The 18,669-nt window shown below is 40.6% G+C and overlaps 1 protein-coding gene across 6 annotated transcripts in view; it reads right to left on the bottom strand.

Moving 5' to 3' along the window:
- DMD (dystrophin) overlaps nucleotides 1–18,669 on the bottom strand; it is a 1,040,101-nt gene that overhangs the window by 357,021 nt on the left and 664,411 nt on the right. For all 6 annotated transcript variants that reach the window (XM_033147196.1, XM_033147200.1, XM_033147197.1 and 3 more), the window contains 2 exons: nucleotides 7,124–7,271; nucleotides 360–509 (listed from right to left, as the gene is read on the bottom strand). In XM_033147196.1, coding sequence (XP_033003087.1) covers nucleotides 360–509; nucleotides 7,124–7,271 — 298 coding nt within the window. The remainder of the gene's footprint in view (nucleotides 1–359; nucleotides 510–7,123; nucleotides 7,272–18,669) is intronic.

Below are 18,669 nucleotides of genomic sequence, written 5' to 3'. Positions count from 1 at the left end.
CAGTAGATTCAGACCTTCCTTCTGCCCCACCCCTGCAGCATGTTATGAATTGAACCTAAAGTGTGAAGCAAATAACAGGTGCTGCAAAAATACAACTTGGAGAAATAAGTCTACACTGCAGTCCACATACGGTAGTGGCATGACTCCCCAGTGAAGGAGTAGGAAAGTTTGACTCTCCTCAAGTTGTCATTACAGGCATGCTTATTTCTTTAGTAAATGAAACAGTACAGATAAATCTGAGTTGCATGCTGAGGGAAGCGGGTGGGGGGGCTGGGGGGGGGATAACTGCTGAAAAACACTGGGAACACCTGCAACAGATTACAGATACATGCTGCAACACAATTGTTAATATGCCTAACCTTTATCCAGCGATGGTTAGCCTCCTTGAGTCTAGTGTCAAGCTTATGTTTTACTTCAGGGCTCAGTGATGCACTACCAAGTGCTTTTCCTCCAGCTTCAGTTAATCGGTTCAGTATTCCCTTGTGTGGAGGCAGTTCTTCCACTCTTAACTGGAACAGACAAATGCAACATTTAAAATGAACTGTAGTAGAATTTTCAACTCCCTTATCTTCACCTCTATTGATTAGTTTATCAGCTGCAGTAAGTAGACTCAAGAGCTCAATTCAGCACAACTTATCCACAGCTTTTGTTCTAGGTTGCTGTGCCTCAGGAAAAGGCGATGGATAGCAGTCCTTCTTTTGCATTAGAATGATTCCCACCCCCACAACGCATCTGCTTACCAAAATGGCAAAGCCATAGAGGAACGAAATAAAACATTAAAAGCTCAGGAGATTAAAAAGGTCAACTACTAATTCATAATATTGCCCAGAATTTAGTCACTTGATGTTTCACAGGCCCAAAATAATAATCATAAATGATTAACTGTAATGATTTCCTTTCATGTAGGTATATATATTGGCCCAGTCTGTATATATAACCATAGACTATGGTTTAGTGATATGCACACAAACCCGAGGCTCACATGCTTCCCCTGCACTCTCTTCTCTAGTGTGACTGTGAGGAAAATATTCTAAGTTTCCACTTTTAAACCAACCAGTTTCCTGTTACTGCCAAACTCAGGAATCTCTGTTTAAACTGTGGTTTGAAAATAAACCAACATAATAAATTCTCATGTGATTCTGACTTGTTTGAACCACCATAATTTAAGCTAACCAGATTTTACCCAATTCTGGACATCAGAAGGAACACTGGATTGCTTAAAAGCAGAAGCAAAAGCTTCTTATCTCTTAAACTGACAGTCATGTTGGAAGAATTGAAGGCACATAAGCCTGAGTCACATGCTAGCTTGTGCATATAAAGCTAAACATCAAAAATTAGCATTGCATTTTGTTATACAGCTTCACCATAGCTGTGATGAGATTCAATAGAAATCTGTAACCTCCCAGTGATACTGTATGTGTAACTCTTTCATCTGTACTTGAATACCTGCACAGTATACACTTATTTTCTTTAAACATTCTGTGACATTAATTTATTATGGATCTGTTTGGAGATTCCTTCCTCCAATTATTAGATTTTTCTCCATGCAGATTTTTTGCACTTCTGCCTGCTGCAGGGTTATTCCAAGTCTACTACTACTTCTCTGTTGTGTGTAGGTGCTGTAGTTTTAGCTATTTAAGGGCAAACATGGGACTTGTGTCAATATTGGTATATAGGCTAATTTTACACAAAGTTTCACAAATCATCATCCTTCATATACACCCTTCATATAAACATGCAGTGGAAACATTTTATTTTGAAGGCATGGAATGTATACACATGGGGACTTCCGGCGGCGACGCCATCGCGGGCGGTCGTGGGTTGCCTCGGCAGCGAGGCGACCCAGGCTGGCCCGGCGGTTGGAGCCCCGCTACCGCTAAGCGGGGCTCCGGTGGGGCGCGGGAAGAGCGTCCCGCGCCCTGGGCTCCTCGGCGGGCCCGCAAAGCTCCGAACCCTTCCCTCGTTCCCCCTGTAAAGGGGGAGTGGGGGTGAAGGGACAACGGAGCTGGGCCATTAGGGGACATGCCCCAACCGGGTCAGCGAAGCGGCGGCCACCGCCCGCGACGAGCGACATCGTTCTCCCTGCTAGGATTAGAAATAAGGAAGCCCGGTGGCTGTGAGTATCTGATTGGATTTACATTTTGCTTTCAACGATCCGGGAGGTTTCATGGAAAGGAAGCCTGCCTCCCTCCCTTCGGTGGCTAGAAAATAACCGTTCTAAGAGACTGCTGTTACAGTGATGGTTACAAAGTACTTTTATTTTGACAAGTGAGACTAATCTGATCTCCCTTTGGGGGAGTAAGACGGTGGAGAATATCTCTTTCTAAAATTGTGGTCTCTGTGCCCTGGCTACAGGGAAAATGGCTGCGAAAGATTGTGACTGAGTGGAAACTTACTGGTACTAAGATGGGAAAGTTCTGAAATTGAAACTGAAATTTGATACCTATGCCCGCTTCTGCCATGCTGGGTTTCGTTTTTGAGTTGGTTATGAACCATGGATTGACTGATGAACAAAGGATTACTTTCTTGAGACTGGAACTGCTTAATCAAAAACTGGTGATACTGAACCGGGATATGGCAAAAAAGATAATTCCCACAGAGGAGACTTTTCAGGATATGGCTGCATTGGAAGAGAGCCTTGGCAAAGAGCTGAAGGGGATGATTGAAGAACAGAGCAAAATGGCTTGGCGACTCCGGGAAAAAGAAACGTCCTTTGGGGGTGGCAGACCCTGGACGGGGATAAAAGAAGAATGGAATTTTAAATCGGAGAAGCTGGAAGAAGATGATGTGTGTACCCTGATGCTTTATGCAAGGACTGTTGTGGACTTTGTCTGGATCTGTGGACTTATAAGAAAAGAGGACAACTTGAGGAGCGGCTCTGGAGTAAGACGGACGAAGAAAATGGACAGAAGGGGGATAGGGTGAACTGTATTAAGGGTAAAGTAAAAATGATTTATTACGGTACCCTGAAGCCGGTGTGTCAAGACTTTAAGTTTTTGAATTAGAAAAGGGATATTTTGATTTCTTTTTATTAGCAGCAGTTTAAGGGAAAGAAGATGTTTGTTATGATTTGATTTAAGAATAATATGTTAAGATATGGAGTTCTGTGATTAATTAATATGAAGTTATAATATGATCTGATTTTAGTTAAGTTAAGAAGTGGAATAATATTGTAAACAAAGAAATAAGATTTTTTAAGAAGAATGTACAGTTTTGAACTTTTAAATGAATTTAATTTTTAGAATATGAAGTTATTAAAGTAAAATTTGGAATTGGAACCGAAGGAGAGAAGGCAGGGGAAGTCTAAGGTAAAGATTCGACCAAGAAATTTTTTTTTCTGTATAAGAAGAAGAATTGTTGGTATGTTTGTATCCGTTTAGTGTTAGTTGAGGTGGGTAAGTGTTGGGTTAATGTTGGTGATGGTGTTGGATTGTTTGTTTGCTATGGAAAAACTAATAAATTCTTATTAAAAAAAAAAGGAATGTATACACATATCTCTTGTTCTATCCTAATCACAGAAAATCCAATTGAGAGCAAGTGATTCATGTGAAGAAGGCTTCTGCACACACATCACTTGCTGGATCAGAAACAGTGGGCATAACTTTCATGTGCATGTATCTGCATGTTGTCCAACCACGCTGTATTATTTTCAGTGGAATGTGCATTCAGATGTAACATAACTATATTGGGCTGTTACACTTTAAGAGAAGGGGGGGGGAGAAACCATCCAAATTCAAATGTACAGGTTTAAAGTTTCAGCAAGAGCATTGCAGTTTTGTGGACACTGACACTGGCAGTGACATATTTAGATTGACAATTTCAATGCTCAGAGCACTTTATCAAATTTTCCTAAGATGAGACAGAGGGCAATAAGCATAGCACAGTTCTGCCATGATCGTTTCCTCTTTGCTGCCTCATCTCAGCACATCTTGACAATCCTCAGTTTAAGAAGGGGTCAGAACAAGGACATTTCACAGAGAGAATTTTTTTTAAACCCACTTCCTTGGTTATAGTTTGACAGGTCCTATACATGGCAGAGAATACTTCCTTTTTTTCTTAAGTTCCCCCATACAGACAAGTGTTTCTGCCCTTTTTCAAACCACTTTAATCAGAGCTCAATAATTTCTGGAGTGTTTTGCAGCATTAAGGATTGGCATGAATCAGATATTTTAAAGCTATGAGCAAGCTAATGAATTTGTTCCCCAATGAAAAACTTTTCTTAGGATAACTAACAGCACACTTTTATACACGCTAAATCAGAGGTAATGCCAACTGTGTGTAATGATGGTTACTCCCAGGTAAGTGGGCATAGGATTATACACAGAAGTTGCAATACTATAACCACTAACTTCTGAGTAGATATTACTGTATAAGATTGTGCTTTAACAAAGAATTAAAGTAGAAGATTGAATTCTAGAGCATCAGTGTTTCTGGATGTTAATTCTTGCACTTGGGTATGAATTCTGAAGTCAGACAGATTATAAAATAAAAAACTGGAATTAAAAACACTAAACAATAACACTAAACTGGTGTCTCCCCCCCCCAAAAAAAAACATTACTTCATTGTTGTATATTCCTTACAACTATGGAGCTATTTTATTTGATACTGTCCATGTGATTTTGGGGGGGCTGGAAATGGAGGCACTCATGCAGCTAATTGAGAAATAATTGTTTTACTATTATATTCTAATGGATTATTAATATTGCTTTATTTGATATACGGTAAGTTGTTTATTTTAAAATTATTGCAACCTTTTTGTAGATCATTATTATTAATGTATGATGTTTTAGCATGTTTTTGTATGTGTTGGAAGCCATCCAGAGTGGCTGGGGAAACCCAGCCAGATGGACATGGTATAAATAAAAGCATTGTTATTGTTGTTGTTGTTGTTTCCTAGAAGTGCATAAGGAGTGTAGTGCCAAAAGTTGTATTTATGTCAGTTTTTATAGGCCACTTTTCTGCTGAGAACATACACAGCAGCAGAACCACTCCACCGTGTATGTTAAAAATACTAGAGAGACCAATCACAGGTCTCACTAGGACCCAATGAAATACAACTACCGTATTTTTCGCTCCATAAAATGCAACCTCCGCACCGCCCGCCGATCCCAAAAGCAGGCTTTTGGGATCGGCGTGTGGTGCTGGGTAGTGCAGAAAGCAGCAGCATCCCTGCTACTTTCCACCCCCAGCACCCTGCACTGATCCAAAAAGCAGGCTTTTACGAGTCACGGTGGCGGGGGGCAGCAGAGATGCATCACGGAGCAGGGAAGGAGGGGCAGGCGGCAGCCGCCCGCCGCCCCTTCCCTACTCTGTGAAGCCTCTCATCCACTGCCCCTCACCGCAACCGCGGCTCGTAAAAAGTCGGCAGGGGTGGGGGAGGCAGGCGAAGCCTGGTAGCATCGCTACCGGGCTTTGCCTGCCTCCCCCGACACCAGCAAAAGGGGGGGGGAGAAAGGGGAAGCCCGGTAGCGATGCTGTCGGGCTTCCCCTTTCTCCCCCCCCCCACTTTCGCTGGTGTCGGCAGGGGTGGGGGAGGCAGGCGAAGTTTACAGTTTATTTTATTTCGGCTTTAAGCCCATAGACATAACAAACAAGAACAGAGAAAACACACACATTCTGATTTACAATTACTAGCAACAGAATAGGTTAAAATATGTGCGTCTTATGGTCCGAAGCGTCCTGTGGGCCGAAAAATATGGTATCTTAATGGTTCAGTAAAATGTCTGTAGCACAGGGACTGACTATCTTGCCTATGAGTCTTGGAAGACCTGTTCCCTGCCTTGCAGGCCTTTTCCCATGTGGCCTAAGAAGGTGGGGTCCTGACTGACTCCAGCTACAAAAGCTGAGGTTACCCTTGGGCTGGGGTGTGGTTGGGGGGGGGGTTGTTGCTGTTGGTTTTTTGTATCTTTATTTTAGATCTGTGATTTATGTGGAAACTGTCCGGTTTGGTTATGGTTTTTATGTTTTATTTATTGTTTATGATTATTTTTATAATGTTGCAATTGTGTATTTTTTTATGTTGTAAGCTGACATGAGCATGGTTTGAATGGTGGAAAGGCAACATACAAATAAAAGCATGTATGTAAGTATGTATGTAATACACCATCACAGCAAAGAAAAAACCCACAATGTTGACAGTGCAGCAGGCAATACAAATGCACTAAAGTTGTATGCCTATGGTCTGACACAGTTGGGTAAGCATATTGAAATTAGATCAGATTGCATTGGGCATTTAGAGGTGAAAGCATTTTATTCGTGTTTTGTGTTATGTCTAAATTGGAGCTGAGACATTAGACTTTGTACAATATTGAATGGTGTACCACTTTACTCTGATGGGAAGCACCATGAACAAAGCAATCTATAGTACTAAGAGTAAAAAACATACATAAAATGACCTATAATATAAGCCTTCCTAAATGTTCGTGCAAAATTGTTTCCATTTACTTTTATACATATGATAAATAACCTTATATAGTGGTACCTTGGGTTACCGACGCTTTAGGTTACAGACTCCGCTAACCCAGAAATAATGCTTCAGGATAAGAACAGAAATTGTGCTCTGGCTGTGCAGCGGCAGCAGGAGGCCCCATTAGCTAAAGTGGTGCTTCAGGTTAAGAACAGTTTCAGGTTAAGAACGGACCTCCAGAACGAATTAAGTTCTTAACCCGAGGTACCACTGTATTAGGAAGGCATGGTTTGAATACATTCCTTTTTATACTTGCCTCCTTGAATTTGCATTTGGGGTGGGGGCTGTCTCAAAATGAAGCACATCTCGTTATTCCCTAGTCATTTTTTGCTAATCTGTCAGTGGACAGCAATTTGGTGGGCTTTAGTTCACTTGAAATTTTCAATACTCATTCAACATGGATATTTTTTTAAAGCATGACACTGAATAGTAAAATGTATCTTAGCTGTGTGGTTTTTGTGACATCTCCTTATGACCATTAATGCTGAGGCCTGAGCTATAGATTCCAACTTGATTTAGGACTACAATTTGCATAGAAAATGTATTTGAAACACTTGAAAAACCAATATGTTTACTGCTCTGTAATTTGGGGTGGGGGAGAGTGGAACGAGACAAAGGCAGCAAGTCATATAAAAATGGACAGGGTTTTTCCATACCTTTACTTTCTGAAGGGTGTCCTTTAACTGGTATTCATTTCCTGGTTCAACAGGACTGCCAGCAACACTACTTGCTTCGTCTAACCATAAATAAAACTTATTTAAATTATATTGCAATTCTGTCAGAAGATTCTGTTCTTCTTCTAGCCTGTGGTAATAAAAGAAAAAAATAACATTAACAGGGTGGTTCCAAGTATATTAATTGTTAACCCTACCCAGCATAGTAAAGGTAAAGGGACCCCTTACCGTTAGGTCCAGTCGCGGACGACTATGGGGTTGCGGCGCTCATCTCACTTACTGCCGAGGGAGCTGGCGTATAGCCAGCATGACTAAGCTGCTTCTGGCGAACCAGAGCAGCGCACCGAAACGCCATTTACCTTCCTGCCTATTTATCTACTTGCACTTTGACATGCTTTCGAATTGCTAGGTGGGCAGGAGCTGGGACTGAGCAATGGGAGCTCACCCCATTGCGGGCATTCAAACCACTGACCTTCTGATCGGCAAGCCCTAGGCTCTGTGGTTTAGACCACAGCACCACCCGCGTCCCTTACCCAGCATAGTAGTAGCACTTAATGGAAATGTAACAGATAAATATATAAATTCCTTCATTAAAGACACATGAAAACATTGTTCACTGTTAACTGAAGCCCTAGTTTTGATCAGCTCAAAATTTAGGTGGAGATTCATTTTTATAATGGATTTCAAAAAATTCAGCAATTGGTTCATAGCACTCAAAACTGTCACTCCTGAACTTCAGACTTTGCCCTCAGAAAGACTGTACCTGAAAGATGCACCAAAACTTTTAATGCTGTATACTTTTTAAATAGTTTCTAAAGGATAAATATGCCTTACTCCTGTAGCTCATTTACTCATTCCCTATCCACAATCTGTTATCTGCTAATCTTAATATTATTCTGTGACCTCTATTTGTTTCAAGCACACTTCAGTGATTAACTCCTACTGCCTTTAACAGGGCTTGGGTACACTAAACATTCCTTAGACTGACTTTCTGGTGCACAGGCCTATGTTCAGCATGCACTGGGCTTGCTGGGCACTTTCCTGAAGGGAAGCATGAATACACAGAAGGCACAGAAAGCATCTGTGTACCCTAGAACTTTCAGGAAAGCTCTTTTGTACCTAGGATTCTCTGTGCTTATCAGAGATATACATTGGATGACATTTTCACTTCATCCATCTGGAAACATCAACAATGATTTATCTACACCAGCCTTTTCCATACAGCTCTGGATTTTTACATTAAAAATCTCAACACTTAGCAAAAGAAATGTGTGGAGGAAAACCCAGATGCATGGATTCCTTTATGTTAAACAAGCTGTACTCTATCATGCATTGAACTCTGCAGGACTCACTCACAATGGACCGTGTACAGGATTCAGTTTTTACTCCTCATTTCCTGTGTTTATTCTTTTACATTCCGTAAAGGATGAGCAATGGCCACAACTAAAACGCTGGTGCAGGTTTTTCCCCCCTTGGAAAGTGTGGCTGTGATCCAAACTATGTACTGTATACAAGTTTGCCTGTTCGCCATGTAATGCCAGTGGTGTGGGAAAGTTGTGTGTCAGAAGCAGCCTGGGGTCCCCTCACTCAAAAAGTAACAAAGGGATACAATCAAGACAGTGGCTTAATCCGTATTTCTTCCACCTCTTTTCTGTTTTGGTGTTGTTGTGGTGCTTCTTGCAATTTATTTATTTATTTATTTGCTAGTTTCCTTGTTTTGGGTTTCATTGACAAAAGCAGTTTTTATTTTCCATAGCACTAATTCAGCTCTTTGGTTCTGCAGTGGGTATGGTCTGCCAGCATTCTGGACTTCCAAACTATTTAGATTCCTTCCTCAGCCTTCATTCTGATTTGCCATCACCCCCTTCATAAAAACCTGCCATCCCCAAATGGGAAAGAGTTGTTTTGGTAAGAAATAAGTGGCAGGCAACTGCACCCACTTTCAACTTTTCATTTCATGGTTGGAGAGGAACTCTCAGGTTATTCTGGGACTAGTGGGACCTGCACAGGCACACCTGCCTCACATTCAGGTTATTCTGGGACTAGTGGGACCTGCACAACCACACCTGCCTCACATTTCTATCCCACCTAGAATTTGTAAATATATATATTTAATCCTGATGCATTTGAGGAAAATAATAAACAACAACTCTCTTTACTATGGACATAAAAGCCATATTTACCTTGTGAATCAATTGAATGCACTAAGTGGGAAAGTGGGAAGATATTTGTGTTTGTCAAATTTTTCAAGTGTTCTGATTTGCATTACATCTGCTTTTTATTCCAGATCAAGGTATGGACACTTACAATAACTGGAGCAAACATGGTTTATACTAGTGGTTCCCAACTGGTGGTCTGCGGTCCCCAGAACCTATCCACAGGTTCTGTGGCACCATTCACATAACAAAAACTATAACAGAGATATATTTGTTTTTTCAAAAGTAGGGAGTCCATGGATTTTCTTTTGAAAAACAGAGGGTCTGCAATACTTACCTAATTGGGACCACTAGTTTATACAATTTTTTTCAGGAGCTATGAACTAAGATGAATTTATAAACTTCCTCTTAAAAAGTTAATATGTATGGCTAGGCAAACTAAGTTCAATTCTTCCAATATTTCCAACGAGGCACTTTGTAATATTGCAGCATAATTTCAATGAAGATGATAGAGACTTTGCTAGACTAGCTGGAAACTGCTACATTATATTGCAAGAGTTTCAGAATCAAGATAAATGCCCCCTTCCCTTCTTCCTTCCTTCATTTTTCTCTTCCTTCATTTGTGGGCCAAAACTAAATATTTATATGATTTATTAAACAGTAGTTTCTGAATGGCATCTGAACAAGGAAACTGTGCTTTAATCTTACTTTATTAACTGAAATTTGTTCTCAGCTCAATAATCATGGTTTACTAAGATTAACTAGTTAAATTTGAATTGCCCTAAAAATAAATATGGTCCTAAGAAAGGTAACCAATAATGATTCCTAGTTTCTAGAAAATCTTGATAAATCTCTAGTGGATATTGGAAGATCTCCAGGATATCTCTAATATATGATAATGATACTCTATCTTTAAACCCTCTGGTTATATTTTATGTAGCAGAATAAATAGCATTTCTGTTAAAGTTTAATTGGCAACACTTTGAAGAATGCGCGCCATTGATTTGAGAGCTTGTATTGATTTCTTTGTCAAGCTAATTCTACTGTTAAAACTGTACCTATTAGTATTTTTATTTTACATAAAAGTGTCTAAATTTAAAAACTTCTAGACAAGCATCACTATTTTTAAACTAGAGAAATACTGAGAATTTCATGATGAGAACTGCAGTTAAAGAGAGAACTAGATGCATACATTTTGCATAGATCTATGAAACACCAATAGCTTATAATCTATTTAGGGCACAATCCTACGGTCTCTGGAGGGTGTTCCAGATGATATATGGTTTTTCAGATCTCCCTATCTGAGGATGGAGAGTGAAATCTATTTTCAGAGATGGAGAGCCAAACTCCTATATGCAGCTGCAGAAAGGTATAAAGTTGGTGTGTCTCTTTTTTTTTTTTTTACTCCAGTGCTGAAAAAGACAAAAAAAAGGAAGTGTATGCCAGGAGAAGTTGTGGATTTTCAGGATCCAAAGCTGTGCAGTTCACCCAACGTACCCCAAGAATGTGGGGGTAGGGGGAGATTACACTAGCCCTGAAGCTGAAGCTCTTTTGAATAGTACTGAGATGACACAATGGTGGTGATGCATATTGTTCCTTCCTGACCATCACTGCCATACAAATAGGCACTAAGATGAGTTCCTGCCTGCACCTGGTAACTATTATATGTGAACCACGTTGAATACTAAAAAACAAGAACAAGTATTGATAGTATAATTCCGATTCTAGCACTGAAATAATGAAGGGGTTGAACAACTGTATTGGGAAAGTTTGCAACATTTGGGTCTTTTCCATTTAGAAAAAAAAGGTAAGCTAGGTAAGAGGGAACTGTGTTGAGGTGTGACTATGCAAGGAGTGGATCGAGAAAAGTGCTTCTCCATCTCTCATAACACTAGAACTGAATGTTGGAAGATTCAAGACAAACAAAATGAAGTGCTTCTTCACACAGTGTGAAGTTAAACTATGGAATTCACTGCTGCAGGAGGGTAGTGATGGCTGTCAACTTGGGTGGCTTTAAAAGAGGGTTAGACAAATTAATGCAGGATAAGGCTAATAATGGCTGTAAAACCATAATGGCTAGGTTCCGTTTCCACTGTCAGAGACAGCACGCTTCTGTACATCAGTTCCTGGGAATCCCAAGTGAGGAGAATGCATTTGTACTCAGGTTCTGCTTGCACGCCTTTCATAGGCATTTGGTTGGCCACTATGAGAACAGCATGCTGGGCTAGAGGGTCCACTGGCCGGATCCAGCAGGGCTCTTCTTAAGTTCTTATAGCAAAAGACAGCTTTACTGTGCACACAGTAAATCACACTGAGATAAGCTGTAGCAAATATTTAGAAGTGGCATGCCACAGAATTAAGGGGACATTAATCACATATTATGTGCAAAGTACCCATTTCTAGAAGAAAAATATTATTACAAAGTAGTGGAATACTTTAAAGCATTAAAGTAATGCTGTGCTTCTAAGGTTATCATCTTGACAGCAATGTTTAAAAATGTTTTACTCAAGCATTCAAGATCTCAAGTGCTATATCTTTGTTTACCTACAGGTTTAATGATTTGCTAGGATTTATTCCAACATGTGGTAGTAGCAGTAATAAATGGTGCATTTAAAACTCTCCATCTGCAATTAAGTGCTAGATATTTTATTTCAAGAGTCATTTCAATACATTTACCCAAGAACAAGCTGTGGCTTCTGTTTGAAATATTGCTTGCATTACAAATACTCCAAATAAATTTTCAGTAAGTGGAATAACAGTGAGCACAGCAAGAAATTCACATATAACTTTAGGAGTAAATGCAAAAAAGGAAGGGGAAAAAAAGATTATGCTTCTGTGCTATATAGTCAAATGTATACACAAACACACAGAAAACATCTTGCAGTTGGAAGGTATCAAACACACTCCTGACCATTATATTGCTACAAAAACAATTAGCCAGTTTTAACATGTATCACAATTATGTTATTATTTTATTAGAGATATTTTAAGCCACCTTTCATTGTTAATGCCCCAGGCTGGGCTCCAATATAAAACAAAACATACAAATACTTCTAAATAAGAGCACAAAAAATAATTAAAATGTTATTGATAAATCACATCAAAACACCATTCAATGTTATAGGCAGTTCCATCCTGGGCACCAAACTGAAAGGTCAAGGAGAAGCAGCAGGATTACTCCCTGCTGATTGCATGTATTAAAGCTGCAACTATTGCTCTCATTCTTTTCCTGGAAACTTATGGCCACCTTCAAGTGCAACAACAGATTGCTGACCTCAGGCCCTTTTGGTTGATCTGCTCTCTCTTTCTCCTAAAGCGTTCAAATAAATGCATCAGGCATTGTTGGAGGTGCATCCTCTGGCAATGCCCCTCCCTTCCCAACATAAGCACAGGCCATCCCCCTGCAACCAAGCATTCAACATTAAGGACAAATATCCTAGGCCTGTACACATATAGGGCTACACAGGGTTCCTAATCTCCAGAAATAGCAACTGATGTGGTTTGCCAGAGGACATGGACAGCAGCGGTGTAGAAATTGGGGGCAAGGCTAGTAGGCTGTCCTGCACAAACCCAGAGAAGGAAAACAGCCAACTATTAATTCTTTATTGGCAAAAGCACACACTAACAGAAGCTCCTAAGGTGCACTAGATACTCTCTCTCTCTCTCTCTCTCTCTCTCTCTCTCTCTCACACACACACACACACACACTTCTAGTGTCTACATAGCTGGCATTAACTTTTCTAGGTTCATGCTGGAAGCATCAGTGGGACCACACACTCTACCCCTGGGCTTATGTACACTCGCCTGATGGAGTGTATCCACGCAACCTGAGACTTCTGCACAGAAGTCATCACTGTGCTTCCCTCTTCAAGCCCCTCCTGGTTCTAGAAAACAGTAGGCCAGGGGCCAGGGGGCATCTGACTAGCCTGCCCTCTTGTTTGAGCTTGTTTGAGTCCTCTGCTTCTAACACATCATGTGCCCCCACCTCCATATCTGACTGCTTGCACCCTTACCCTCCCTGCCTCATGGATGGCACCAAATTCCATAAATTGTTGGCCCCCTCTCCTGGGTCATCCTCCAGCCCCTCTGCTTCCATCACACACTAGTCAGAACCCTGCCACTCCTTGACATCTGACCTCACACATTCAGCATTTGTTAAATCTTAAGAAGTCCTTCCGAAATGTGTAATTTGGCCCTTAGGCTTGGTGCCACAATCATTGTTTCTAAGAGACTACATAATAAGGAGTAATTAGCATTCATCTTGAGAAGTCACAGTTTCTATTATTACTAAGAATTTCTTCCGTAAGGCCCCAAATATGATGCTCTCTCAGATCTTGGGTGATGGCACTTTTTAACTACTATACTTCTTATGGGGGAGGTGAGCCAGCTTATAATTCCTAGATCTAGATTGAAACTAAATCCATTGCCTCTGCTAGAGAATGCCTCTTGGATTCATATACTCCAAGACACAAGGACAAGGCAAACAGAGTATGCTACCTAAATAAGGAACTTGCCCAGAACAAAGAACAAAATGTCCCCTCTTGCTTTGAAAGAAAAGAAAAGAACTCTTTTCCTAGGGTTCTCTCAGCTCTAAGAAACACATCAATAGTTATTTTCGAATGGGGATTTTAGTGGCCATTAATGTGTGTCTGTAACTTTTAACCTTGCCTTTTTAGTTCTGCAATTTATTAGGAAGAGTAATTACCTGATCAGCAAGGTAATCAAATATAACCAGTTTAAATGAATTCGTGTCCCCAGGCTTTCAGCCAGTGGCAGTTGGTTCTCTCACAAAGCTGACATACTTTGTCTCTGGGGGAAGAAAGGGAGGGAGATGGAAACTTGCCAGATGTAGCAAATTTGTTAAGTAATAGACTACATTTTAATTCTTGAAGACCTTTCAAAGGTGTAAAGTAAGGACTGCTATGTGTGTAGAGAGAGGATTAAAGAGGAACCCGAAATGAAGCCATTTTGTTTCCAGCTGTAATATTAATAGACAAGCAACATTCATTTGACTTATTCAATTTCAAACATATTTCAGTTATCAGAAATGATAGTGAAGGTTAGTGTCAGATAAGCCTCATACAATTCACATGGAATTTCTGAAACAACAGCAATAAGGAGCTGATATTCAACTAATGCAAAACCCAATTTTTCTGTTAGGCACACATCAGAATCAGACATGATGGTCAAATCAAGGCAACAATGCAGATGGCAACATTTTGAATTTGAATATTTTATTCTCAAGCAGCTAGACAAAGAACATCTATGGAAGCTGTCCAATCAAAGTTCTTAAGGCAAATTTTCTCTGTACCACCCTGTGCCCCAAACGCATCATTGCGCCTAGAGGTTAATCTTCCCTCGGTAGAATTACGGATCTGGCGTAGGACACTTAACTACTGGCTTCGCCTAAACTCAAATCCAAATTCCAAAGAGACTGGAGTAAATTCATTGACTATATAAATAATAACTGTATAAGTTTGAAGATACTACCAAGATTGAAATAAATCCTACGACGTGGACTTTATAATATAAGACTAAACTGTGTGAAATAGATTTGAAAAGGGAAAGCTTGTTGACGAGATGGAGGGAAGTCACAACGCTCGGCAGAGTGGTAGAGAATAAGATTTTTGGATACAAATCGAGCGTCAGAACAAATCGGCCACAATAAGTAAATTTTGCCCATGGTGTGACTATTTCCCACCTTCCCATTTCGACTCTCTGGCACCCTATCTGCATAACCTAGCAATTCTAAAATATAGACGCGTTTTTACTCTCACAAGATTGAATGTATTGCCCTTGGCTGCACTTGAGGGATGATTCCAACAGATTCCACATGAAAAACACCTATTTCCCTGTGGAGATGGCAGTACCGAATCGGTGGCACAAGGCGCATGCCCTTCTGGCTTAGGAACTCTTTATAATAGGAACTCTTTATAATAGGAACTCTTTATAAAAACTTGAGGAATGAGATTATTACCCCTCTTTTATTGTCCATTCCAGGTTGCCCAACCATTGCCACAGTGTCCTTTCTCTTGGCAGCTCAAGATGAGCAGGTGACAGCAAAGGTTGCAAGGTTTTTAGCTGGGGCAATCAGAATAAGATCCACTATTTGACAATTCATACAAAATCCTAAAATGTATTTTATATAATTGACTTTTTATTTCTATTCTTTGTATATTTTATTGTTGTTTTATTGCTATGGCGGATGGCTGATGCAAATAAAGATTCATTCATTCACTCATTCTATAGTAGCCATTTGTGGTGTGGGCTCATTTCAGCATGTGTGTGGTGCCCACAGCAGTTTATCTAGTCTGCAAATATGTCCATGGGCCCAAATAAGTGGCAATCCCTAACATGTGTAACTAGGGAAGGCCTGGGTTTCAACAAATAGGTCTGCTATCATTGCTCCTCATTTGGCCCTGGAATACTGTCAAAATAGTATAATTATATGCACATATTTACTCAGTAGTGTTATGTGACCAAATGAATTGGGAATTAAATGAATTTACTAGGATATAAATATATGTTTTTATGCCAGGAAGCAAAAGTAATTTACTAAAGTAGATACTTAGTATTTAAAATGTACTGCTTTCTCCTCAGCTATTGATTTGTAATTATAAGTTAACTAGAGCCCCGCAGCAAATGATTTAGCTGGTAAGTTAACAATCAATAAGTGCAACAAGTCTCCTCAAGCTACCTCTTTGGACTCTCTAGTTTAGGATGGGAAACTCCCTCATTCTTGTGAGGGAAATAATATTGGTTAGGGATGAGTTATTTAATGGAGAGAAGGAGAAGACTTGGAGCATCTTTTGTCAAGATCTTTCCTCCAGTTATTGCATCTGTTGCAGAGGAATTGTGTTTATTCAACACACAAACATTCATCCTCTTGATTACATTGTGTCTAGTTTCTTATCCTTCCTCTGTTGTCTCTTCTGAGTTGAATTTTAGATTATAAACTCCATAAGGCAGGGATATGTCTTTTGTACTTTGTAAACCATCACGGCATGTTGATTTATCACTAGGAAAAAAGCAATTTCTTCTCCACATTTGGTCATCTACTTTTTTTGGAATATTGTATGGAATGTGTTTCTGCAAGTCTCTTCGTATCTACTGATGTAATGGGTGGCAACTTTTCCTGCTACATCTTGGCACTCTTATTTCAATACATTTAGAAATACCTTAAATTCTCACTTTTCTTCAGAGGCTGATGACTCTCCCACACTGCATAGCAGTGTTATTTTGGAGTGGGGGGGAAGTGACCATACTTAGTGAGAAATGTTCTGTCACATAGGAACACCCTGCATTTTATGAAATGTTTTATTCTTTTCCTTTTCTTTTTGTGTTTTCTATCACACATTCCTTTTAATTCCTGGAAACCATACCTCCCACAAAACAAAGCAAACCAGATCCAAACAGAAAACTCTGCCACAGTCCGGCTTTGCTCCCTACTCTCCACTGCATCCAACCATCCTTTAATAATGCTTGATTGCTATACAGTTGGGTTGGGAAAGGGGAAAGTTAATCTGTCTGTTGTCTGTTTGTCTAGAACTGGTCTGCCCTCAGTGGACCACTTTCAACAAGTGGGTAAGGTCATTATTCTCCAAAGGAATAATCTTTGCAGCCATGCATTGAATCTAAACTGGGGCTGCCAAATTTCCACTAAAAGCAGATCTTGCATTTAGCATTGAAATTAATTTTAATCCACAGGGATTTGCTCCACTTGGGAGCTCTGCTAGGGAACTCCTTAGTGGAGCCAATTTAAGCAAGGCTTGCATCTGGTGCCAAATTGAAAAGGTTCCAATTGCAAGCCTTGCTTGCCAATGAATAATTGGAAGGGCACTTTAAGGATCCCAGATGCTCTTTTGCAGCTATAGTCATAGGATGTCAGGTGTGAAGCAGGTAGGCATGGCTTATGGAATAAATTAAGACTCCTGGCAGGCTAAATTTAGCCTGTGGGCCAGAGGTTCTTCATGCTTGATATACATCTTTAAAAATAACACATTGCTCGCCTGTTGCAGCAAAAACAGCCAAGTTTCCCATGCCATTCTGCAGAACTAATGCATAAATATTTATATGCTTAGTCTAGCATATTTCATCTTATGCCATAATAAATATGTTACCTTCTAAGGTGCCCTCCTTTTATCTGAAAATGGTCTAAATGCCTGTAAGTACCATACTTTTCCGCCTATAAGATGCCCCCATGTATTTGGGGAACTCAAATTTTAAAAAATGGGGGGGGGGAGAGATGGCTCAGAGTTGTTGAGCTTTTTGGGGAGGACTGCCCAGAGTTGTTGAGCCACCCACTTCCCACAGACCATTCCCCACTTCAAATCAATCGCCAACAGACCATTCCCCACTTCAAAACCACAGACCCGCCTGAGAAAAGCTGTCCACTGACAATCGCGCGCGTCCCAGAACAGCCGCCGCCAATCGTGGCAGCAATAGCCAATTCACAGCAGTCCTTGCTGCAGAAACCAATCACCAACCCAATTAGAGCAGCAGCAGCATCCAATCCAAAGAACCACTTCTAGATTGTCGCAGAGGAACCCTCTCCGGCACAGTTCAGATTGCACATGTACGGCAGCGTGCGCAGTCCGTACGGGATGCCACACGTGTGTGGCGGCTGTATGGACACCGCGCGAGAGCGGCAGCCTTTACGGACACCACGCGAGCGAGTGCCCTTTGCCGCTCTACAGCTGGGGGGAGGCAGGGGCCATCTTGTCACCCCTCCCAGAGTGGAACCTGGGGCGAACCGCCCCATCCACCCCTCCCTTCCTATGCCCCTGCTTCTAGCAGCCAACAATCACCCACCAAATTGTTGATGACAAGCTCCTGCTTGTGCCTGCAGCCAATCACCCACCCACCCACCCCATTCACTATCCATGTATAAGACGAAGCACATTTTTGAACATCAAAAAGGTAAAGGTAAAGGACCCCTGACAGTTATTTTACAGTAAAAAAAAACCAAACCACCTCATCTTATACATGGAAAAGTATGGTATATGAGAAATAATCTCTCAAGTACTGCTGCATGTGAAACATTAGTATCAATTACGTGAAGGTGTGGCAGAAACAGCCATTTAGCACCCTACTGCTGCAGCTTACCTCTGGCACATTCAGTATCTCACACATCCTAAGAGAAATTGAATTCAGCAATAACCTCCCACATTTTCTTGTTCACATGAACATCTGTGCAGCTCAGGAAAACTTAGAAATTAAAAGGGGCACTGCTATGGTAAAAATAAAGAGCTGAACAAAGTATGTTGTATTTTGTCCTTTGACATCTCTTGTTGGGGGGGGTGTGAAACCGCACCTGCAAAATTATTGATAGACACCTTATTTTCTAATGTAAGCTAGCAGCAATTATATTTC

This window comes from Lacerta agilis, chromosome 4, assembly GCF_009819535.1.
Source record: "Lacerta agilis isolate rLacAgi1 chromosome 4, rLacAgi1.pri, whole genome shotgun sequence".
Lineage (NCBI taxonomy): Eukaryota > Metazoa > Chordata > Lepidosauria > Squamata > Lacertidae > Lacerta > Lacerta agilis.
Note: the sequence above shows the minus strand (reverse complement) of the source record. Positions and strands in the feature narration are given on the sequence as shown.